This window comes from Danio rerio, chromosome 7, assembly GCF_049306965.1.
Source record: "Danio rerio strain Tuebingen ecotype United States chromosome 7, GRCz12tu, whole genome shotgun sequence".
NCBI lineage: Eukaryota > Metazoa > Chordata > Actinopteri > Cypriniformes > Danionidae > Danio > Danio rerio.
Window position 1 is genome coordinate 40,939,805 of NC_133182.1, and position 27,052 is coordinate 40,966,856.

The 27,052-nt window shown below is 34.9% G+C and overlaps 1 protein-coding gene across 1 annotated transcript in view; it reads right to left on the reverse strand.

Moving 5' to 3' along the window:
* ube3c (ubiquitin protein ligase E3C) overlaps positions 1 to 27,052 on the reverse strand; it is a 43,899-nt gene that overhangs the window by 4,276 nt on the left and 12,571 nt on the right. The window contains 12 exon segments of the mRNA NM_200473.2: positions 3,430 to 3,560; positions 4,786 to 4,852; positions 4,988 to 5,176; positions 6,894 to 7,106; positions 12,398 to 12,645; positions 13,896 to 14,028; positions 15,370 to 15,467; positions 17,982 to 18,069; positions 18,512 to 18,616; positions 24,135 to 24,361; positions 25,452 to 25,609; positions 25,695 to 25,781. Coding sequence (NP_956767.2) covers positions 3,430 to 3,560; positions 4,786 to 4,852; positions 4,988 to 5,176; positions 6,894 to 7,106; positions 12,398 to 12,645; positions 13,896 to 14,028; positions 15,370 to 15,467; positions 17,982 to 18,069; positions 18,512 to 18,616; positions 24,135 to 24,361; positions 25,452 to 25,609; positions 25,695 to 25,781 — 1,744 coding nt within the window.

The following is a 27,052-nucleotide window of genomic DNA, read 5'->3' on the forward strand; positions in this document are numbered from 1 at the left end:
GTAGCTTCTAAGTAGTAAAACCTTTATTATTTGACTAATGTTTCCTCATGCAAACATCCAACAGTAATATCCAGTGATGGACATTATTACTTTTGATTTCTTAAATAGGGCCATTTTGTTGGAAATATTACATCATTTACATGATTTATGTAATTCCTAATTGAATGTGATGATACAGGGAACATTTCCCATTTATGACATATTAAGCAATTTAAGTAAGAATGAATCTGTGCATTTTTAAAATATTATCTACTGACTTCCAAATGATGTTGCAAAACACTGATAATACAGATAACGCAACGAGATGGGCCTAATGAAAAAACTCTCCCCACGGCTGCAAGGCTCAACCCCAAAATGAACCTGATTAAACCTGCTTTAACGGGCCAATTTTTCTAACAATTAAGGTATTAAAGTATCGTTGCTTATCGAGAAAGTGTCACGATGGGAGCCATCATTTTGAAAAAAGGGTATCCATCATCTTTTTTAAATAGCTCGCCGTGACAGGGCTATTTCTCCCCTAATGAATTCTAGGGTGTTTAACGGCACCTAATTAAGGCTGAGCTGGCTGAAGAGGCAGACGGGGTGGAAGGCCATCTCCCCTTGATCCGTCTCTCTTCGTCTTTTTCCTCTTACTCCTCTTTTCCATCCCTTCCTCAGAGCATCTGCACCAAAGTCAAATTCATTAAACGGACCCACTTTAATTTTGGCAGTAACACATATCTGTGGAATTGCTCCGATGCCACAATTTCCCCCCACCCAAATTCATACAGGCTAAAGTAATCCGCTTTAACTGATGACGGCTATTAAAATATCTAATAAAGTCAATGAAATGACTATTACTGTACTTGGTTAGTTTAAGAAAGGCAGAAAAACACATCTTTTGTTCGATTTTTCAATAAGCACAACTGGCATACTGCACACTGACATATACAGTTGAAGTCAGAATTATAAGCTGGTAAATTTTAATTATTTGATTTTTTTTAATTTCTGTTTAATGGAGCGAAGGATTTTCTTTCAACACATTTCTAATCATAGTAGTTTTACTAAATAATTTATTTTATTTTTGCCATGATGACAGTACATAATATTTGACTTGATATTTTTCAAGATACTAGTATTCAGCTTAAAGTGCAATTTAAAGACTTACCTGGGTTAAATAGTCAAGCTAGCGTATTTAGACAAGTCATTGTATAACAGTGGTTCATTCTGTAGACAATTAAAAAAGAAATATTGCTTAAGGGGGCTAATAATGTTGACATTAAAAGGGTTTAAAAACTTAAAAACTGTTTTTATTCCAGCCAAAATGAATCAAATAAGTAAAAAATATTTTTGTAATAATATAAATAATATAGTAATATTATAGTAATAATATAAATGCCCCAGAGATGGGTCCAGAACCATTTGAAAGCTCCATTTCATTTACTGTACAGTCAAACGTAACTCTCTCATCCCAAAACGTACATACAAGTCAGTATCGAGAGAAATACATTTGAATTTTAACAGGGTCTTTATACCTTTTTTCTTAATTTACCAGTCAGATAGATTTCACACAGCCAGTGGCACTTGGCAAAGCCCCAAATAACATTTCAATGCTGGGGGTCACAACCTCTCCAGCACAAACACAGCCCAAGATAAGGCCTGTGCTGATAGCTGTTATAATGTGAAAATGATTTGTTACAATGAGCCTGTTTGCTCACACACCCTTGTGCAAATTAATGACGACATTCTGCGACAAAACATATTTTGTTCACTTCATTATTTCCCAGTTAGGGCAGCACACCTTACAGGGAGCAGACGTCTTTGTGGTGGGGATGCTGATAACTTTATTGAATAAAAATGCAAAAAAAAAAAAAAATGGGACAAAATCATCAGCAGGTGTGAGTTGGCATGAACTTGAACTGAACTCTATATGTGGTAATAGAATTTTGAGTCATACTGATGTGGCTCAAACGAGGGTTGGGTCGTGTCTGTACATTTCACTTTTCTAGTCAAGCCACTTGAGGTCTTTTACAATCTCAGATAAAACATTAGCTCATTACAGTCCAGACATAATACAACCAACCCGATGTTAATTGAAATCACATTTATGCTTTTGTATTTTTTTAGTGGGTTCATTTAGGACATACTGTAGGTCTCAAACTCAATTCCTGGAGTGCCGCAGCTCTGCACATTTTGCTCCAACTGTAATCAAACACAACTGATCCAACTAATGAAGATGTTCATGACTCTTTTGAACACCTCAATTATTTGGATCAGCTGTGTTCAGGGCCGGAGTGGGACTCCTTTTCAGCCCTGGAGTTTCAAGCCTCAGACCGGCCCACCTCAGTTCACGACTGACTATATTAAAATAAGGTCATTTCCAATTCAGTATCTAATGACACTATCACGTCTTTCTTTGAGAAAACAGCTGCTTTAGAACTTCAAATGTTCAACAACCCTAACAGTATTATATGTCTTAACAATAAAAATGAAAAAAATTAAAATTACTCAGACGAGGATCGAACCCGGGTCTGCGGGGTTGATAACTAACGTGCTCATCATTAACCTGCAGGCTGCAACTTGCTCACTGAGCTGCGAGAAAATAGATAAAAAGAGTAGAGTTGCGGTAAAATAATGAATAAAAAGGCTGTGGTCAAGTAAATAAATAAATTAATTTAAAAAGTGTGACTGCTGAGCGCAACCAATTCTGGAGCTAGGGATACCAGCCCTCGCGGCCAAAAAACGGACCGGCCCACCGGGAATTCTCCCGGTCCTCCCGATTAGCCAATCCGGGCCTGGCTGTGTTTGATAGGAAAACTGTGCAGAGCTGCGGCCCTCCAGGAATTGAGTTTGAGACCTATGATTTAGGGTTACACTGTCCTAAAAACATGCAACGCAGCTTGCAACATGCGAATACGTTATCTTTTTGAAGTTTAAATGTTTTTGTTCTAACCATCTGCAACAGTGATGTACGAAATTTCTATTTTAGAAACATTTTCTATTTCCACAACAAAACAATATGATAAACTACTATGGCAATTCTCACCTCAGACAGATGATGTGCTTTATTCAGTGTTAAATGCTACCAATTTGAGTACCATTATGTGACATTTACTTCCAAACTACTGAAAGCAGCAGCAAATAGTTCACTTCAGATCATAAAAATAACACAACTAGCAAATGGTTTGAAAAGAAAAGTCAGAACTGTGACTGCAAACCACATTAGTCACTCAGCCCATGTACATTTAATAATGTCAAATAGGTTAATTATGTATTAATTCGATTATAACACTTACCATTTCGTTGGCAGTGCATTGGCTGATATATAAATAAATGGCTGGTATTTAAATGCTTCTGTTGTGTCGCATTGACTTTAGTGCAGACCGCCAAATTGCTTTTCTCTGGAATATTGTCGCGTGTTATGACATGGTTTTTGCCAAAGTCACTAACCTTAAAGCCCAAGAGCGGAGGTCGTGAGCAGCTTGTGACAAACTTGAGCAGCTTGCGTTTCTCCTCATCGCTGAAGCTCTCCACTACATCCCAGAAGATTTTGATGACTGGATGAGTTGCCGAATAACCACCTAGGCAGAGTAACAAACGAGGAAAACAAAGTTAGAAATAGAACTCTTTAGTCTAGCATAACTAACACTTCTCAATGATCAGAGGATACAGCATTTCAGCTATGTGCTGCTACTGCTAAACATGATAAAAACATTTTGACATATTGTAAAGAAAAAGAAAAAAAATCTGTAAAATTGTTTTTTTTCTGTCAAAATCTGTAAAAAAAAAAAAATTATAATGTAGTCCATTTTAATATTTACTGTTAAATAGTAACTGTAAAAAACGGTACATTCATGTATTTATATATTAAACCATTTATTTATAAAGTGTTAAAACACCAATGTTTTGAAATACTAACATCTACACTTAAAACTCTTTAAAACTCTTAAAACTATTGAGCATCACTGATGAGTAAAAAAAAAAAAAAAAAGAACCATAGTAATATGGTATAAGAAGAAGATAAAAAAAAGTGGAGCATTATAAAGGGAATTCTGTCAAATTTAATATATGGTTATTCACAGTATATATTAAGAAAATGTACTGTTAACCAGGTAAAAGATTTTTACTTTAGCATTTTTACCATTCAAATGATAGTCATTTATGCTTTAATATTAGAGCAAAATATGAAATGCTTTGATAAAAAAAAACTACTATGTCTATAATAAACTGCACAAATTGGATGAAAGAATTAGTTAATTAAAATAAGCAAAGTCTTGAGAATGATTGAGTTTCAAAAACTAGCTTCTTCAATTGGGGCACAAATCTGAGAAATTGTATAGTGTCCTTCCAGCCTTTAAAAGTGCTACCAAACAAAATCTATACAAACCAAATAAACAGTTTTATGTTAAGCATCAATAAGCTTTATTACAAATTAACAACTCTCTTGCTAATTAAATACAGAAAACACAACAAAATGTAAATCGCAACCTGGCATCACTGAAAAAAAAAAGCTCATAAATCAAGCAAAATCTAAAATAAAAACCAAGTGACAAACATAAAATGTGACTGTGTACTTGTAGCAAAGCCTATTAAAGGCAAGTCTAAAATCATTAGCCTAAAAAGCATAACAGCTAATGCTGCCTTTATGGCAATACAAAGGAAAGGGAAAGCAGTCATTTGATTAGCTAAGACATGCTTCACGTGGCCAAGATCGCATTATAGGTTTTCCAATGATAAGCATCTCCCATCTAACCATCACCATCATCTTTCCAGCTCCCCCATAGTAACAAAATCTTAGACTTGTACCCGAGTAGTTAGTAAATCTCTTCAGGTCTTCCAAACAGATGGGCACATGTGCACCAGAAACCAATACCTGGAAATAGACAAAAATCCTTCATTTATTTTATGATTAAAACTTACAAACAGATAATATCTGCTGAAGTCATTGTTATAATTATGAATCCACTCTGACTGTTTTGTGTTCAGACACTTTTGCTGACAGTTTCACCTGGATTTCCTGCTGATCAAACATTCGCAGCCACTCCAGGTTGACCACGTTGGCCAGACCCTGTCGAAAGGCCAGGCAATGTGCTCTGATCTGTTTGTTCAGACGGTAATCGGCCACTAAATGGATGTAGGCTATCCTGTTGGCTGTGGTTACCGGGATGTCCTTTCCCCCTGGTTTGAGCTCGACCACCTGGAAAAGACAAAAATAGATGAGTGTGTGACAGGCACCGTCTCCCTGCGCTCAGTGACTGAGTGGAACAGGGCATCTGCAGAGGAAAGTGTCGAAGGCAATTGAGGAACACAGAGGAAATGAGTGCACATGGCCACCGTTTACTGCATTAATGAAGCGGAAAGTAAATAGCAGTCTGCTTTTACTGTTACTGCAGAATTATTGCACATTTTTAATTAAAGGGACATTTTTGCCATTTTATCTTAAAACAATGTTACAGACATTTTTATAACATGCATGCTGCCCCCTAGAGAGTGATATATCTTTAAAGTGTGCTTATGGAGGAAAAAAATAAATAAATAAATAAATTCACATTTTGTTCCTTATTTGTCTCCGTTTTCCCAAAAGTTCTACATTTGCTAAACACTAGTAGCAGACTTCTGTCATGCGATAATAGGCTAATCCAGTGGTTCCCAAAGTGGGGTTCCGGGGGGTTGCAAGACAAGGACAGGGGGTCACTTAATGATTTCCAAAAGTCAAATAAATTTGATTAAACTATTAGAATTACCAAATTTTTTCCATAACCCACAGAAGATAAAAATAGTCATTTTTAAATAGTAAGAAAACAACATGTAAATGAAAAGCCATCAGTCTTTAAATAATTTTTTTTAAAGGATCAGTGCGTTTACGTTAGATTAACACCACGGCAATAGCGTCAGATGCAACAGATTGATTTTATAGCACCAGGTTACCTTTCTGATACCTTTATAGCAATTAATTACATTAAAAATGAATACAGTCACTACAGAACATTTAGGATGATCTCTGAGTGGGGGTTTTCAAAATTAAACCAAGAATAGACTTATGCTAGACATTATGCCCACCAGTTTCTTTAGTTGAGGATAATATTAATTCAAACAAATTAATAAATGACTATAAAAATGATATGGATGTTAGTCTGTTGCATTTTTTTGTGTTTTCAACATGCTCATGTTTATATGGGCCTATTGTTGTGTACGCAATCTTTGGGGGTCGCGAGTCACTGGCAGTGTTATTTCAGAGGTCGCAGGCTGAAAAGTTTAGGAACCCCTGGGCTAATCAGTGCTAGCTAATCATATCAGTACATTTTGAAGATGTTTCAGTAAAACTAATTTGGTCATCATTTAATCATTCTCAGTCTCCACTTGTTCCAAACCTGAGTTTCTATTTTTCAGTTAAAAATCATTTAGAAGAATTCTGGAAACTGGTAGCCACAGAACTCCATTTTCATAGTTATTTTTCCCACTTTATATGTCAGTGGATATTGGTTTCGTACATTCTTCAAAATGTCTTAATTTGTTTTCTACAAAAAAAAAGAAACTCATAAAAGTTTGTCACCACTTAAGAGAGTAAATGATGAGCAAATGTTTGACCTCTCAATGTTGAAAATGATCATTTTCTAAGCACCTCCTTTCATTGAGCATTTATTAAAAGATTTTTTTAATAACAGAAATTATACAGGATGATTAGCTCTAATACTATGCTAGACAGTTTTCTCCCAGCAGATATGATTGAGCTGGTCCACCGAGAAGTTCTTTCAGAGAGATCCAGACAGAGACGTGCTTTATCTCTATCAGTAAAGACTAACAACAATTCCATCAATCATTAACAATGTAGGAGAACAAGAAATAGAGAAAGGAAACAAAAAAGACTAGCAAAAAAAAAAAAAAAAAGTGGAGAATTAAGAGGTGTTGTTCACCTGGGCCTCCCCGAGATCATTGTTAACCACTGTAAAGTTTAGGCCGAGGTCTTCCACGTCACCTTCATAGCTCTTAAGGAAAAGCAGGTTTCTGTACATCTCTGGATCTAGAGAGGCCAGATGGTGGATATCCACGTCTGCACTGGTGCCTAAAAGCTTGGACAGGAAGAAACTGGCAAAGGGCAATTCCACTAGCATGTTTTCATACAGCGCCTGAGAAACAGAAGAAAGAAAAAAGAGAGAGATTAAATATGACCTCCATTTGATGAAATGATCAAGGTATTAGTGTCCCAAATCTCTCACAATCACCAACACTTGTTATACTAAACAAGCACAAACTTTAAAAATAAAAAAAACATCCTTAACCTGTCGTTCTATTAAAAAGTACAAGGATGATGAGTCATAAAAGCTCAAGTACCACAACTGTCCTGAAAACAGCATATCTGAGGGCATTAAACTATACAGGCCTTGAATAAACGATTGCACTAAAATGCCTTGACCACATAAGCTAAATGGATTATAAATTTCCCAAATCTCCATAATGCATGCATCTAAAACACACACGCAGACCATAAATCAGAGCATTTTCTAAACACAGGTTAATCGTGCGACTTCAAACATGGGACATTTTTTATGCAAAATAATCCACTTAGCAACATTCTTCCCACGAGTCCCGTTGAGGCAACATATGTGCCACGCCGTCCTGAAACCTATCAATAACGTCGCTCCTGAGAAAGAAGTCGCAATAATGATATGGAGACTATTTTTCAAACCTTCAAGTTATTTATGGGTGTTTATTGCCAGAAATTGTGCCAAAATGACTTGGGATAAAAAGGATTAATGAATGGCCGGGCCTTTTAATATAAGTGAGTGCAGTGGCAACGCAATTAATGCAAATCGTGGCACCATCAGGAGAGTAAACGCCAACAACTTAGCAGCTGCCTTCTGTTTCTGCCAAATAAATTTGTAAATTTACAGCATTAAGAATCAATAAAAAATTTAACACACTTGCCATCAATCAGGAGTTCTGACCTTCTCTCTCCTCCTGGTTGCCCTTTGAAAAGGGACAGTTAAGCTCTGCAGAACACGTGCTATTCGTGTGTGTGTGTGACTCAGTCTGTATTTAAGGGGTAGTGTAGACTGACAGAGTACTTCTGTAAAATAATTCAGCAGTGTATTTCTACACAAGGATGTGGCTTTCAATAGATGGCTATAACTTCCTTTTTTTTTACATGAATAAGAGAAACTATGACTTGAACCAAGAGCGTCAAGCAAAGGCTAGGATTATGGCTTCAGTTATGTGCAATTGATTGGTTAGCAGATCCATAAAAAAAATCTGTAAATTTATTTTCCAAAAAATATATTATATTTAAGAGCTCTGTTATAATGATTTAGGAACAAAGTCTGAAGTGCATGGCGCAAAAGCATTAAGGGCATGTCTGAATCCACTTTTGCTGTTTTAAGGACTGAAAAATCCAATTTGCGCCCCTGTGCATGGTCTAACAGGGTTGTGCTTATTCTCTTAATGAGTTATGGGTGTGTTTTGAGCATAATGTGCATTAAACCAATTAGAGTCTCATCTCACATTCCCTTTAAGAGTCAGTTGCATGGTGCATTTGCTATTTACATGGTGGACTTTGTAAGTGGGAAAACTTTTCACTAGTGAGAAAACAGTTAAACAGACCACCTGCATAAAAGAACTAGCCTTCACCATTTAACCTCTTTACTTTTACTCTTTACTTTTGTGGATAAGGAAATAGTGGAAACTCACTCCACTAAAGACATCCATTAGTCTACACACTTAATTTAGTTTTTTAAGTGCAAAGATTTGTTTAAAAAATATTTCTAAAATTCTGTTTTAATTTCCAGTAAACAAATTAATGAACAATAATAACAAAATGTGGTCAAAAAACTTGAGTTATATCCAAACACAAGTCCTATTCTTATGCCTCATATGGTGATGCATTGCATACATCTCCAAAACCCGACAGGTGGACAAATCTAAACTTGTTTTCATTAAAACAAATATAAATATGCATATAATGAATACCACTGCTAATAATAATAACAACATTATACAAATGCAAATTGTCATGAATAAACTGAAAAAAAAGCCCCCCAAAGCAAAACAGGAAAATTACCGTTGCACTGGTCTGAAAATAGCAAGAAATCACACCAAACACGTCTTGCGCCCTATTGCGCCGGGTGTATGATAGGGCACCAAGTATAAAACATTTATTTATTAAAACTCAATAAAATGTGTCAATATGTGCTCAAAATGTAAATGTCAAACAGATCGCTATACATTTTAGTCTTTTTACTTTCTCAGTCAAAGAATGAATGAACAAATTAAAGTTGCAGAAAAGCCTTTTGAAAAACTAGTAGAATATATAAAACATTTTCCAGTGCAGATGTCAAATCATTACTCAAAAAGCTAAATTTATACCATTTGTTCTGGTTTTAAGAATAAACGCAACAAACTTGCATCTCAAGTAAAAGTATCTGGAAAATAAGGCAATTATCTTTTTTTTTGCATATTTCACCCAATATTAACATTTCCTCACCATTTACTCACATTCAAGGGGTTCTAAACTTAAAATAATAAATTTCTTCTGTTGAATACAAAACAAGATATTCTAAAGAATGACGGAAAACAGCAGCCATTGGCATACATGGTAGGAACAAAAACATTTTTCAGTACGTCTTCTTTTGTGCTTAACAATAAAAAATATAAAACTACAACTTTGCAACAAGTGAAGTGAGAGTTAATAATGGCAGAATTTTCATTTTTGGATGAACTATCCCTCTTAACCAAGATTTTCTGCTTCAATTTATAAACATGTTTTCAACTGAAAACTATAGCACACAACGTAAAACACCATTGAACTGCTAGACAACATTACTTTTAAAACAAATCAGCAGAATTGGAATAAAACCATAAGATTTACATCATCTCACAGAAAGTGAAATCTAGTTTTTTTTTTGTGCATTTGGTTGACCCGGTAACAGTGACGCCATTATAATGCGTACGAGTCGCCTTTATAACAGCACTAAACAAATATCAATATCCCACTCAGCCTGCCACTCTTTCACATATTTATGGAGAGAGAAGGAGGGTTAATTGAAAGTCAAATTCAAATTAATCTCGTCACCTTAATTGCTCTGCCCATTACTAAAGAGTGGGGGCAATTGAATGGATTAAGATCAGGAAAGTAGCAGGGTGGGGCCAGTCATTCCTCAGGGCACACGCTCAGTTATGTCCCTTCCATCCTACAAGGTATGTGTGTGTGTTCATTATAGCCCTCTAATAAGTGGCCTGAATTGCCTCTTCACAAGTGGTGTTGATGCCCGTGACTGTAAAACAGATCAAAACTCTATTACCAGCGGCACGGAGCCGGTTATTTATGGTGCTAGCTGATTTAGCGTCCATGGCCAAATGCGATGGCTACACAAACAGAGATGGGGAATCATGGGCTAATGGAGTAGCCTAATTGAGCAGCGAGCTTCTTGTCATGAGGTAATTCATCTACCCTTCCCCCCAGTCAATGTGCTTCGCGATAAACAATCCTGGGCCTACGCATTAATGAAACTTTAAAAACATTAGCGGCTAATAAATACCGGCTCGTAGACACACAAAAGAGATGGCCAATTCTACTGCGTCAATAAAAAAAGTAGCTGAAGGTGCAGCCAATATAGGAAAACAACAGGCAAAATTTGGATAATCAGAAGAGTTATCAAAATTCCACCATTGTGAATCAGTTTCCATTTATTAGGAAGACATTAATATGCAATTTCTATCACAAAATCTCAAAATATCGTTTCCTTACCAACATGGCAATGTGCACATTCACAATAGTCATATCACAGGATGTGCAATGTCAAGCAGGGATCATAATGTATGGTGCTTTTCCACTGCATGGTACAGCTAGGTGCGCACATTTTGGGGAGTTTCCAGTGTACAGTACAAAGTCTCTGCTACATTTTTAGTATCATCTTGGTTTAAGTTTCAAAGCAAGCCATAACAATATCAAATTGAGGTGTTGAAACACTGTAGATCAACAATTGGCCAGTGGGAATCGTCCCTTCCGGCATCATTAACCATCCAACAAAAGACACCAGACCCACTAGATTGGAATAAATCCATAAAACATAATAAAGTCACCAAAGAATCAATGATGCAAATGACGACAAAATGACTCTATCATAGTCAGTAGAGGAAATATAGACATTCTTCTCATTGATAGTTTAGGAGCAGAATAGAGCAAGATCTCAGGTTTATAAAAATGTCACTGCAGTGAGCATCTATAACTACATTTCTATAGTCCTACCCACTTTAAAGGAAAACTAAATTGGAGTGAAAATAAACTGCTTCACACATGCTTTCACTTACGTTTTCACCATAAAACGCACATTTACTGGTAGGAATGACATCCTGCCCTACTCGTATCTCTCTCTTCATATAGCTATGAATATGACTTTTAGCCTACACAACCATAATACACTGTGATAAAGCCTAGTTTGTTAGTTTGTTGGATTGTTTTGCTTTCTCACTACAATCGATCCGCTCCAGAGTTCGTTTCAATTGAGCTGAGACCACCTCTTTCAGGCAATCTCGGACTGATTGTTTTGGCGTGGATCTGAGCACGATTGCGGAATTCACATATGCCAAACGAACCGCGCTAACTTGGCAAATGAGACCGGTTCCGTAACAAATGTCTAGGTGTGAAAGCACCCTATTTGCATGGAACTGACAAACATTCGCAGCCAAATTTAACTTTAGTGACAAGGCAGCACTGGCCCGATCACGCTAGTAACGATCCTGTCCACTGTCCAGAGCATCTAGCATGCTGGCCCTGTTGCCATCAGACAGTCCTTACTGCCGAGCCCTGTTTATGAAGGGCAATGATTTATTTTGTATAATTGAAGAATTGAAGTAAATTAGTTAACGTTGACAGTCTTTAAATTTTGGGGTGAACTATCCCTTTATCAAAAACTATATATTGCTACTGTATGTACAGAATCCATACTAAATATATACAAAGCCAAAAATATACCAATTATAATTTTACATCTAAATTTATCATTGTTTTCCTAATACATAAGCCGAGTCATGTTATATACTATTTCATTTAAATAGAGTGCAACCTTTGCATCACTTTCACAGAGGTTTTCACAATGATCTTACAAAAATAAATCTACACAAAGGAAAAATTATTTGGATCAAAAGGCCACAAATAAACTTGACTTTAAACTCCTGTGACCTCATAAATCAAATGCACATAATCCATAATGCTACTCAGCCAGAGACCACTGATTGAACCTGACCTTCGACCTTCAGCATCGATCCAAAGACCTTGTTTGTGTCTGAGAGTTTATGCGAGTGAAAGACAAATGTATGAGAAGTTATCAAATTATTACAGCTTTGGTCTCTGTGTCAATGAAAAGAAAAGGAATGTTTCAGAGAAATGCAATATATCATGAGTTTTTTGTGAATTCAGTCTTACCTTTCCCAGTATCCTGCCAAGAAAGTAGTAATGGCGGGTGAAGGATTCTCCCACAAGCATCTCTGCAGTGGGACTCGGGTAAAGAAGACCTTCATTGGTGGTCTTGAAGAAGCCTTGGTTAGGATTAAAGCCTGACTTCAACAGCTCATTCAGAAACTCTCTAAATATTCCTCCTCCGTCAATGCCAGCTTCATCAAGCCCGTGAGCATTGAGAAGATGAACCCTGATCCGCTTCTTTAGATCAGGCTCTGAAATGGATAAAAGCAAAAATTATTAAAAAATTATTTCAGTTACTTATTCAAATTAATCCATTCCCCTAACAAACAGCTGCCAAACTTGCATTAGAACTGTGAACAGAACACAAAATATTTTTCATTTTCCATTATGATTTCCAGTTGAATGTTCATCAAAGTGCAGTAAAGAAATTCTGCTGATCTTTTACATTGAACTTTTGAAGTATAACATTATAAAGATGGTTCACTCACGGGCGTAAATCCCAGGGTGGGGGGGACTTGTCCCCTCCCATCCGAGGGTTGTCCCCCCCAAAAAACAATAAATTATTAAAAATAAAAACTCTCAATTGTGAAAAATTTTATGTATATATAGCTAAAATAATTGTCTAAGTAGAAAGAAAACCGCATTTATCATTTAAAATGCACTTAGAAACAGTTGAGTTGAGCTTGTTGCTAACGCTAAAGTCGTTTCCCATGCATTGTTTCATTTGTGACGACTTGGCATAATGTTAACTTAACATTAACGACCACAATTAGCATATTGTTTAGCTGTGTATTTGCCAAAGGAGCACTGCTACACCGAGAACACTAACCCCACTGTATTTTTTTGTATAATAAGTTTCTATTTTGTTTTAAGTGACTCAATTAATTTGAAATTAAAATGTTAACCTTTTTTAATTCTTTGTTTTTATTGTTGTGATTATTTTTATGATAGTTTTGCATTCTATATGTAAAGCACTTTGAATTGCCATTGTGTACTATATAAAATGTGCTACAGTATAAATAAATTAGTATATTATAAAAAAATATACTAATGTCACAATATCAATCAAAGCAAAGGAGAAAGAAATGATTGAGGAACAGGCAGAGCAGGGTCAGTCAGATGTACAGAGTCAGGTAAATGTGTTGTGCTTTATTGAAGGGATAATGGCAATTCTTTTGGGCGGTGAATTTTTTTATTTAATGTTTTCAGAGTTATAGGTTTTGAACAAGTAATAGGTTAGTAAATAATGGCAGAATTTAGATTTTTGAGTGAACTCTCCCTTTAAGCTAATATCAGAAAAACACATGCTCGATAAATGTCTGGAACTGCTAACTATAGACTTTTCTCTAGTGAAACTGCCTCCACCTCACACACTTTGGTTATTATAGCATAATGTCTGTTCTCAGTGACAGTGACAACTACATTACGTATGCTATTGTTTGTCATTTTTTGTATACAATAAGCTTTTTTATATTTAAAGGAACAGGTCTGTGTTGTTTACCATTCTCAGGGGATAATTTGTCATATGCATCTTCATAGATGTAATTCCGTCGTATGGTGACGTTAACCCCATCCAAAAAAGGGCCCTCGCCTTGAACCTCTCGCTTATCAGCATAGATCAACTTCTGAAAAATCTAAACACAGAATGACAGTAGACACATATCACTTCATGTTAATGTTAAATGCACAATATGCCATTTTCACCCCTAAACAATACATACAGTTGAAGTCAGAATTATTAGCCCCCTTTTAATATTTTTTTTCTTTTTAAAATATTTTCCAAATAATGTTTAACAAAGCAAGGATTTTTTTTTTTTTTATTGTCTTATTTGTTTTATTTTGGCTAGAATAAAAGCAGTTTTTAATTTTCTAAACACCATTTTAGGGACAAAATTATTAGCCCCTTTAAGATGTATTTTTTCTTGACTGTCTACTGAACAAACCACTGTTATACAATAACTTGCCTAATTACCCTAACCTGCCTAGTTAACCTAATTAACCTATTTAAGACTTTAAATCTCACTTTAAGCTGTATAGAAGTGTCTTGAAAACTATCTAGTTAAATATTATTTACAGTCAACATGGCAAAGATAAAATAAATCAGTTATTAGAGATGACTTATAAAAATTATTATGTTTAGAAATGTGCTGAAAAAATCTGCTCTCCTTTAAACAGAAATTAGGGAAAATAATAAACATGCGTTCTAATAATTCAGGGGGCTAATAATTCTGACTTTAACTGTATTTAGAAAAAACAAAGATGTAGATTGAGGATGAAGTGACTGAGTGTGAAATCATGGGAGTTGTCTTCATTACATCATACTGGACTCCTGCAGAAATGCTCATAGATGAGCTAAAATATTTAAGATTTATTATCATGGTAGTATGAAGCAGGGTAAAGCCGACGTGGTTCATGTGAAACAAGACAGCCAAAGCAATCGCTGATGACAGACAAGTGTGACACGACACAAAAGCAGCAGAGCTTTTATTATGCCACAGTCTACCACTTCTGGCTCTTCTGGTTGTAATCACGTGTTGAAGAAGCTGTGATATTTTATCATCCTAAAAATATTTTAACCGAACTATTATAATGCTCCTCAGTGCAGTGTAATAAAATGCACAACATATTGAAGCGTATTTGGTGTTTTAGTTTTCTATAAAACCAAACAGGACATCATTAGCATGAACACACAAGACACATACAGTGTCTCTAGTAAACGTTGCTTATTTCTCTTGATTTGAATATTCAAACATTCATTTGAAATAATATAAGTACATCAAGACAAAAAATACATATGACACCATTCTAGTCCTTTTTGGATATTTTAATGAAAAAACTTAATTATTGTGCCTTTAAATGGGATGTTTAAAATCTAAGGCATAATAAAATAAAATGGTTTTAAAACACATTAAATAATGTTGAATCTTCTCAAACGACATATCGCTGAATCAGTTGACTGGTGCTAAGTATCATACCTTCACTCTCTCCTCAAAGGGCACAACAAACGGTAGCTCAGTGAGAATTGCCAAATGTCTCTCCTCTGATACTGACAATGGTGGAGGCTCCAGTCCAACTGTGGGGGAAAAAAGATTACACATCATCTCTGAATGAATACTTCTTTTGCAAAAAAAATTATGATGAGAAAACATTTCTTTTTACTCAAAAAGACAAATGAATATTTACTAATGTTCAAATCTTGGCTCTGGTACACAGGTCATGTAAGATAAAACATATTGTTATTTTCCATATTTGTTTCTCATGTGTCCTTATACCTTCTGGTCGTCTCTAGTATATGGTTATTTAAAGGGTATAAAAAAAGCAAAAATTAAATAAACATCTAGAAATATAATGAGAAATCCATCTGATGACCAGGGCCAGAAAAATCTGCTGACATTTTCTGCCATATCGGTGCAGAATGTTGTAAAAAACCTGCATATTTATGTAGAATGACTTTGGAAGTACAGAAACTTAAAACTTAAAAAATAATTAAAAAACTTTTAAACCTTTATTTCAGGTTTACATTGCAAATCTAGGTTAGTCTCTATGTAAAATATCTACTGAAGGACAGAAGACTAATGATTATACTATAAAAGAATAATGCATTTACTAATGTCACTGAAATTATATAAATAATAATAATAATAATAATAATCATGATAATAATAATAATAATAATAATAATAGAACTGAATAAATATATATTTATTCCCAGTACTGGGTTGTGGCTGAAAGGGCATCTGCTGCGTAAAACATATACTGGATAAGTTGGTGGTTCATTCCACTGTGGCGACCCCTTATTAATAAAGGGACTAAGCTGAAAATGAAATGAATGAATAAATATATATTTTCACATATTTACATCAAGTATATAACAATATTCAAAGATGGACTAAAATAAAAATCAGATGACATACCGATGACTAGGGCCAGACAGAATAATTTTTTGCTATTTCTGCAGAGAATTTTTGAAAAATTCTGCGGATTTATGCAGAATTATTTTGGGAGTATCGTAACTAAAAACTTAATATATGAAATAAAAATAATACCTTTTAAACTTTTATTTAATGTCTACAAGGCAAATCCAGATCCACTTATTTGGTAAACAAAGCAAGTGTCTCATTTAGTTCATCTACTAAAAGACAGAAAACATTACTTTACAAACTGTATTGTAAATAAATCAAAAGAACATTTTCATAATAGTCAGTATTATTACTGAAATCAATTTAAAAACTGACTAATTATAAATGTACACACATTTACACAAGTAAATAGACTCAATGTTGGGCTAAAAATGTGCAGAAATCTGCGGCTTTCTGCGTGTACAGATTCCACCTATAACTTATTAATCCACTTGTAAATTTACATGGACAAAAGCTACAACAGTGTCAAGCAATTCTATATTGAATATCCAGACAATTTTACAAATTTTACTAAATTTACTGTAGATTATACTAGATTATACTACAGTTCAAATATTCAAGAACAGTATTTTATTTCAGGAACACATTAAATTGATAAAAAAATGACAGAAAATACTTTATATAATAATAGACATCCCATTTTTTATCATTCAAACTATTCAATATAGAACAAATCCCTGAAAAAATATTATCACAGAAATATGAAAATATTTTTAAAAAACATTGTAGTCAACATTTCTAACAACAACAAAGAAAATCTTGAGCACCATTTTTAACAGTGACAATAATTCACAACATGCTATTTTACTATATTTTCTATTAAACAAATTGAGCATTGGCAAGCTTAAAATTCATTTTAAAAAAAGATCTTAAACAGTAGAATATATATTACACATATGTTTCTTTCATCACAAAATCAAACAATGCGGCAGTTCATTGCTAAAGGGATAATTAACCTGCACAAGACAATGATGATGGTCTGGACGTCTGTTGCTAAAGACCCACTTCATTTGCTTCTGTACACTCACACAACCTTGAGTGAGCTCCACTTCCAGCCTTGCTGAATGCGGTATTTACAGAGCATCCCATTAAAGATCGCTCAATCGCCCTCTGTCTTCCCTGCCACACACTTTTAATTAACTCAGCAGCGATTTGCCCATCCACCTGTCCTCTCCCTCCATTACTGGGACGTTTGTTTTGTATTAAAACTCCGTCCTACAAACGTTTCGACCACGGGGGAAAAAAACTGCCATAGCAGCAGATGAGAAGTGTCATTCATCTACTAGGTTGCTTGAATGGTGGAGCGATCAGTCAGTGTTCTCTCTCTCCACAAACCAGCCATCAAGAGGCCATCTTGGTGGAGAAATATGGCACAGCATGGTCAATACAGGAGCCATTCGTCACTACCTCGCAAGTCCATTTAGGAAAATGAAAAAGGTCCGGACAAACAGGCAACCAGATGTGTCCAGTCTTAAGCTAATTGAATTTTTAAGCACATATGCTCAAGGGTGGCATGGAAAAGATCAGGCATGCTGGTATTAGTTTGCGTTAACACCCACACAGCCCTTCCATTGAAATTAAATTGCTTGACGGAAGCCATATTATGCTTTCCTTTTTAGCATGTGTTTCACAGCACTTCAATATGTATACTTCAATTCAAGCCTTACCATCTAATGTGGACTGAAGTGGTCCGATTCGTCCCATTCGCCTGGTTCTCCACATATGCCTCGCAGACGGCACATAGAGCTGAGTCACCTACACACAAACATTAATATATTAAACAAGTTAGATCACTGCAAGCTATTATCAATTCAACACATCTTGTATTTTTCTACTTGAAGCAATGGTGCCAAAATTTCAATTTACTCACATTTAAAGTGCTTTTTAAACCATCATGAGTGTTCGTTTTTTTCTGTTGAACACGAAATATATTTAAAAGAATGTTGGCAACTTGTAGCCACTGACATTCATATTAGGAAAACAAAATATGATGAATGTCAGAGGCTACCAGTTTCCAACATTCTTTAAAATATCTTCATTTGTGTTTAACAGAAGAAAGAAAATTCCTATGTAGAGGTAGAGTTATTTTTGTGATGAACTATCCCTTTAAGATGTATTTTTCTGTTTTGTAAAGATTTGCACTCATTTCTTTTCCCATCACAAATTTCTTTGTTAATAATTTTTTAAATAGTTTTACCTTGTCTGCCCTGATGTTGACCTCATCAGAAAGCCAATGACCCGATGGACAGAATGGTCTTCGGATATCTCGGGCTTTCAGCATTTTCACAAGGTTGGTAATCACCTTTTAAGAAACATATTTAATTAATGTTCATCATTTGAAGAGTGGGGTTTTAATGTATGATAAGCATAAGATCTAACTAATCAAGAAAGCAATTAAAAACTCCAATGTGGTTCCACTGTCATATGTTTATTTTAAAAAAAATTCACATTCACCTTTTCACATTCATCCATATTATGACAGAATCCAGAATCATTAAAAAAATATATCTAAAAATATAATGTTTCCATGTAAAATTTCATACATTTTAACTTTGGGTTTGGTTATAAAAAATAATGTATTTAAATTATTTTTCACCAAAAATCCTAAATTTGAGTGTGTTCATGAGGCTATTGACACTACAAAACAAATCTGTCAAAAACCTCTCATCTCTCTGACCTCTCAAACCTCTCATATCTCTGACTCTTGCAGCAGGTTACACATTTGCTCTATAGACACTTTTTTAATCACTCCATGACTATTGGAAACAAAGTGCATTTCAAATCTTGCTTCATACAGTTCAGTGGGGTTTACAAAGCACCTGTAGAAACACTCTTTCTTATGCACCTGACATGCTCCATCTTACAATGACTCAATAATGAAAATGATGTCTACTTCAAATGTCTTACAATAGTGTTGCACTGTTTGCTTCAACCTTTAATAACTCTTGCACAATATTAAACCTTTAATACCTCTTTTGCACAATATTCACCTTTAATGCCTCTCTTGCACATAATCCTGCACAACATTGTTCAGTCTCACGTAAAAGTTCTTATTTGTAAAGTTAGTTATATGTTAGTTATGCATGGGTTTCTTTTTTAAATAGCTCTTATTTGGTGTGTTTGTATTTATGAGTAATTTATGTAGCACCGTTGTCCTGCGTAACACAACATTTCGCTCCTCTGTATGTCCACACATGTAGCAGAATTACAATAAAGCTCGACTTGACAGGACTTAAACTTTCATCTTTCATCAACTACAGCAAGTGATGTAGAGACTGTAGAATTATGGTCGAGTTAAGCACTGGTTTCATTGTTTTATGAATATTGATCTATCAAAACTTTTATACTTGTATGCTTTTTCTGGACAAGTCAGAGTGATTTGTGGTTTAAACGTGCAGTCAACACTCAAAAGCAGTGTTTTCTTTAAATAACACATTAGACTTCAGTGTTTTTTTTATAACAAATACACAACATGTAAAATTAAACCATTCTTCGATACTTTTGCATCTTTTTTAAAACCTTAAATGCTGGACGAATGCTGGACAAGCTTTTATTGTGTTTCTCTATCACTGGTCAACAAAAGAAGCACAGATGGCATTGGGAAACCACAAGTGTAATAAATAAAAACTGAATTTTATGGTTTATTTGTAGGTGAGCTAACGCTTTAAAAAACCTGAAAGGAGAAACAAATATTTTCTCCACATAATGCTTTTAATGTGTACAATTTCTTTAATAGGTCGTTTCATAGCCCATGTAATAATCCAATAGAGGCTGATGAATTTATCCTTTCATTGACCAGCTGGCACAACTTGTACGCAATTTGTTAGCTTGAGGACTTTAATACACAGATGTAGTCTTAAAAAAATCCAGAATACCACAAATGACCAAATGTGTCTAATTTTTGTTTAAACGATGAGTAACTCATCTCTAACATCAGTCGACTTCATCTAAATTCACTTATCTACACTTCTTCTTAACACCTTTTTCTTAGATTACAGTGTCAAACAAATGTCTCGCTGGTCATTTCTAGAAATTGCAGATCAATCTCTGAGCAATGCTACCAGAGTCTGTATTAACAGCAAGTGCAAAACTCTGTTGCTGGTGGGTTTGTGGGGCAGGGGGTCTGAAGGCTCTTCCTGTCTAAGTGGAATGAATAAGCATTGGTTAATTAGCCCATCGGGTTAAGTGCAGGCCTTAATGGGTCTCTCCAAAACTCCTGCAGTGACATCCTTCTCCAAACACGGCCAAGAAGAAAGTTCCATTAGCAATATTAATACAAGCTTAGTTGATCATTTTCATTCAATTAACTTCTTTCAATTAAATAGATAGCTCGACAATAGGAGTGATAAAACATCCGGAGGGACGGCCCATGGCTGGAGGCAAACATTAGTGTGTGAGGGGTCAACAGCGTTAGAGCTGACTGTAAATTGCACATTCAATTTGGGAAATGCGTTTCTCCTGCTTGTACTTCTTTAATGGGTCGTTTTAGCTGACAGGAGGCGTTTTCCGCCATCTTTTGTGGAAATATTTCAGGGCCTTTTGTACGCTGCATTGATATAACTAACAGATCCCTAACAATGAGCTGCCGTTTTAAATGTTTCACTTAGAAAGAGAGGTTTACTAAAATAGTACAAATTACCAAAACAAATAAAGAATCATTCCACCAATGAAATGAGGTTTGTCACTTTTCTCTGTAACGGTGTCTTCAGAGATGTAGAGTAGAAAGGTTTTTGCAAGGCAACATTTTTTTCTATTTTATTTATTATGTTGTCACACCTGGCAAATGGCCAGTGATTTAAGACATTTAGCCAACAACCTGTATTAAACGGCCATAAAACTGTTTATTATTTTATAAAAATAAAATAGGTTTTAAAGTTAGAGAAAAATAGAAATTATTATTAGTATTATTTTTAAAATATGTTTTAAAATTATTATTATGGCAACTGTTATTATTAATTTAACGTTAAAATTACAACAACAAAATTATAATTGGTAGCATTTTATTTTGATGATACATTTGAGTATTAGTAAACTGCTCAATATCTGTTGATACTGCTCCTTCAACAGACATTTAACTGACTATAAGAAACTTTGCAAGTGCATGACAACTTACATTAACCCTAACCCCAACCTAACAGTCTACTTATAATCTAATGTTAATCAGTTGACGTGTAGATGCAATGTAACTTAAATTCAAGATAAGGGACTATCAAAATAAAGTGTGAACTAATATTTACTTTAAAACGCTAAATTACATCACCTTTTGTTTACAAACCACTTTCATAAGCTTCGGAGGAATTTTGGCCCATGTTGCATCTTCACATTGTAAGCAACTTAAGCCTACAATACTTGCAGAAATGCAGCTTGATTTAGGAATGGGTGATATGGACTTAAAACTATATCGCATTATTTTCTGTCATTAATTGCGATAATGACATTGATAATAATTTATACATATCCACTAAAAGACAAAAAAATCTTCATGTTTAAAGAAAACTATTAATATACTAAACCATGCCGAAACCTTGACCTGAAACTGAAACTTAACTGTGAGATGTCTGTATTTTTGCACCACAAATTTACCTGTATATTACAAATGATATCGCCCATAGTTTGTTTGTCTCCTTTATTATGAATTGAGCTGCTACAAGAGACCTAAAACACTGACTTTGTTTACATGGACATAATCAAATGATTTGCCTTAATCTGAAAAAGACAATAATATGATTAGGGTTTTACACGAGTTGCTTTTAAATGTTCCTTTTTTTAACCCGCTTTACATGTTATAATTTGATTAACGTCATTGGGTCACCACGCTATCCCCACTTTTTGATTTATCGACTTTAACTGTAGTTTGGCACTTTCACTTTCATTTAGAAACATTTCATATATGCCCTCCATGACAAAGAAGATATTGGGTGCGAGTATGAACTGCTGGAAGAGTGTTGTTTTAATGGAATTTGATACCACACAGTACGGGGAAAAAACCTTGGCATTTCGTGATGCAGGTGTCTGTGGTCAATCACTCACTCAGTGAGTGCAAAGTATAGTGTCATACTATAGTGTCATGTGTGTACTGTATAGACTATCCTGTCGCAAAACACAGCAAAAAGTCCTACATGACACCTACAGTTTGATTAAGGTGTTTACATGTCTGTACTGCACTTTAATAATTATACTCCATAATAATACTTCTTAATTCAATTTCCTTTTAGTTTAATTATGACCTTAATCAGATTAAATGAATCGCTGTTTACATGGTCGACTCTTAATCAGAGTCTTAATCATATTAAAATCAGATTACTGAGTATTGTATTAACCAAGTTAAAAACCAACTGCCAAGACACACTAATCCATTTTTACTTGCCTTACACTTGGAAAGTGTTGATTTTAGTTGCATGAAACATAAAGAAATGTAAACAAAACAGGATTGGTGCTACAATTGAATTATTAAACTAAATTACATATAACTTAGAAGAGATAAAATTATGACTGCAAATATATTTTTTATTTATCACTGAAAAGTATCACTTGCAATTGAGGATAATAGAAGATAACATGCAGAAGCAGTGACAAGTCAATTATTTTAGAAATGTGTGCTTTTTTTATTATCAATGTATGTATTTCAGAGATGAGCAATGAAAAGAGATGCTCTTGGCATTGTTCTCACCCACAAAATTAGAAATGACTGAATTTTTGGAAGACACTCTTAAGAATTAAGGCCCAGAATTTTTCTTTGGTACAAAAAAGCCAAGACCGCGTCATCGGATAATCTCTGACAGAATATATTGGTGCTGATCTGACTGTGTGTGTGTGTGTGTGTGTGTGTGTGTGTGTGTGTGTGTGTGTGTGTGTGTGTGTGTGTGTGTGTGTGTGTGAGAGTGTGATAATCAATCATGAAAATCCTTAATTAAAAATTGAACTTTAAAAACTAAATATCTAATTGGAATGGACATGTCGGAATGGAGACTTTGCATAATTAATATATCACTACAACTGAACAAGTTCTGAAAATGCATCACTAAATATTAGATGTAATAGAGGAAAAATCTATAGTTTTACAGATTATAACGACAACTGTTTTATCATTTGAACTTATCTTAATTCCATGACTTTATAGTTTGGATTAAAGTGTTAAATTAATAAAACAGGTCTCTAAAGACGTACACTGAATAATCATAGAAATTGCCTCACATTAATTTTATAATGCATCTAAATTGTATAAATTATGCGCTTTCATTTGTAACTGCCAATGTTGGAAAGCTCCACAAATCTACTGACAAGATGTTTAGTTAAATGAAAGGACAAAAGTAGGTCAATGAGCTGTCAACAGGCAGCAAGGGATCTGGTTAAACCACACACATAAATAATGAGGGGAAAAGCTGAAACCTGACAGGGGGATGGACGCGAGAACATGATGGAGGAAGACGAGGAAGAGGACGATGAAGGAAGACAGAGAGTGAAGACAGCTGACTAATATCCTAATGCCGTTATTCAGCTCACTTAGTCTTGGCAAACAACCTATTAATTTCCCGAGTGAGTGGTCTTCCTGCCTGGCTGATCAGCACTGATGGCCCTAACAGATGCTAAGACCATTCGCCTCATTAATTGTCAACCCATCTAATTAGGTCATCAAAGACGTTGTTAACGCTGCTAATACAGCGTATGGTTAATAGAAACGCGCACCACCCACTGAAGAATTAATCAGCAGTATTGAATATGGAATGAATACTAGTGACAATCTTCTCGGTAGCATTTAATCTTTTCCACTACTTCTGAATGAATATCAGCTAAGAAATAGAAAACATGAAGGAAATCACCTTAAAGAGCTGCACCCATCGTTTCTGCTGAGCTTGAATGCGCTGCTGTACTTGGCTGTTGGTTTTTACTCCGACACTACGAAATGCCGCTACATACTCCTCTTTGTGCTCTGTCTTAGTCTCAGGATAGGCCAGCTTTATGATTCCCAAACATGCATCCCGCAAACACCGAGACAACGTCACCAACTCTCCCAGAGAGAAGGGCATCATGGACGACTGGCTCTGACCTGCACGAGCAAAGAAAAACATTTTATTTGCAACACTGCATTTTTAAACAAAGCTAACATTGAGAAACGAGACTTTTTAAAAGTGCAAAGGAATTAAACAGAAGGTTCACCCAAAAATGGCCATTTAGTTAGCATTTATGGTGCAAAGTGCTTAGTATGGCTTACTTTTGGGGGCTTTGCATTCGATAACTGGTACTATTTTAGTACAACCTCAGATGATGTTTTAATTGAACTGTCTCATAACCAAAAACAGGATGAATAATACACATTCTGATAACCAATGGGTGGCATAACTGGATTTTTGTGTCACCAGCATTTCTGCTAAACTGCATTGGAAATCAAATGGAAGCAAGCCATTCTGAGCCATACCATGCAGTTATAAACGGACTTTTCTCACCCTTAAGTGGTTCCAAATTTTTATAAGTTATTTTTTTCTGTTAAAAAAATATCTTAAGGTGATATTATGAAGAATGTTGGAAACCAGTATCCACTGATATCCATAGCAATCAATGGCTACTTGTTTCCAGCATTCTTTAAGACAATAGGGTATATGCAGAAGGATTTTTAATTTTCAGTAACCAAGTAAATGTGATTCCGGTCAACTACGCTGTAAAAGAAATTATAATAATTGACGCGTTTAAGGTCTGTTTTCTTTAAAATGATCTTTCACAGCGTTTGATATACCATTGGGTCCCAGAATGTGCAAAAAGCACTGCATTAAATGACATTTTTCCATACCATGTCTTTAAAATATGAAAAAAAAAATGTATTGCAGATACTGACGGCACGTGGGCATAAATGGTTTTTCATCTTGTTTTACACTTAAACAACTAAAAGAATGCTTAAGTCTATTTAACTGACTATTTTTAAATTGCATTACAACATGGATGCTGTAAAAGGAACCTTATGAAATTGAAAACAGTCACATTAACTGTTTACTGGAAGTTTATCAAGACCAAAATAAAACGGGAAAAAAACTAATTAATCTGGTTGTGTTTTAAAGGTATTTTATTAGATACGTCTATTACTATTTACTTCTATATTCTACTATTCAATTATTGCTCCATTGATGTAGAATAGATGTTCATACCATCAGCTGAGCTGCCAAAGAACTCGCTGTCGTGCACAGAGATGAGTGAATGACTGAAGAGTGAACTGAAGAGATAGAAGAGGGGGATGATCCTGTTAGAGTCCTCCAGAGTCATTGGAGAACCTCGAGACATCACCTGCAACAAGGGAACCATAGAGCTGCACCCACAGAGAGAGGAGAGAAAAAAACAGAGGTATTAATATTGTACTCAGGATATTAGAAATAAACATGTAGAAAACTTACCCTGTGATCATTTTAGTCTTCATAGATGTGATTAAATACCAGAGGTGCCGAAGAAAGCGTGCATTGAAGGCTAAACTGTACAGAAGCCTGAAAAAGACAACAACAAAAAAAAAAACGAGAATTGGCATCTTTACTTGAGGTTAAAAAATTTAACAGGAAAGCACTTTTGTCTAACATTTCTTTTTTAAACTTAGAGATTATTAAAGTAAAACTTACAAATGCATTTGTAATAGCTATAGGGTATACATTTGTATGATAGAGCCTTTTTTACAATATTTTTTTTACTTTATGCATCAAAGCAGAATCATTATGTACCCACACACACAAACACATATACTCTTACTGAACACATACTCTGATTTAAAAAAAAAAACTTTACAATTCGTTACTATATTAGCATCTATCTGATTTGTGCCAAATTCTGAGATTATTACCCCTTTCATTCAGGTAGGTTTGGGTAAAGATGTGGGGATATAGATTAGGCAATCTTTAATGAAGATAGCAACTTTATTGAAGGGGTTATAATTTGGCAGGGGTGGAAAAAAGTGAGACAGCAGTAGTTCCGAGCGTTTAATAATTGGGGGAAGTCGCTACTTCAACAGCACATTGACTGCATGCCAAATAATTTCCCACTCCAATAGACTCTGGCTCTCATGGTGACAAAACTAGAGACATGGTCGCAAATATAGGTAGGCCTGGTGGCCACCCACAGTTTCTAGACAAACTAGACATGTGAAGAGAATCAAGGCATTATTTCACTTGTGTTACTTAAAGCCAGGCTCACAAACATCACAATACCAATCTGCAAGAAATGTTACACTCGTCAGTGATGCCTTAAATAGGTTTGGTGGAGATACTGTACATTTTAATTAGGGTGCTTTACTTTTTATGATTTGAAATTCGATCACGTATAAATGAATAGAGCTCTGATTTTGTAGGAAAAAAAAAGCACACACAAATAAAATGTATATACAATTTGATTTGATTTACAATAATACAGGTTTACACTACTGTAAATCTAAATTTGCTAAATATATAACGGTTAAGGAAACTGTGGTGCTAATGATAAACAAAGATTAACAAATATTATCCTGCACACTACTGTGCTAAAGAACACGACAGGTCTCGTCTCCCAACACCTTATTAGTAAATTCTGGTTTGCATTTCAAAGAACCTGAAATGGCTGAAGATCTTTCTAGAAAATAAGAACAAGTGAGAAGAGGGGAACATGTTTTGATTTTTGTTTCTCTGTTCTGTTAACAAAACAAAATTCTATTGTGAACCGATGCTTATTTAAAAAGCTCAGCGGTAACAATTAATTTTTTGTTATAGAGAGATGTACCCTATTTTTGATTTAT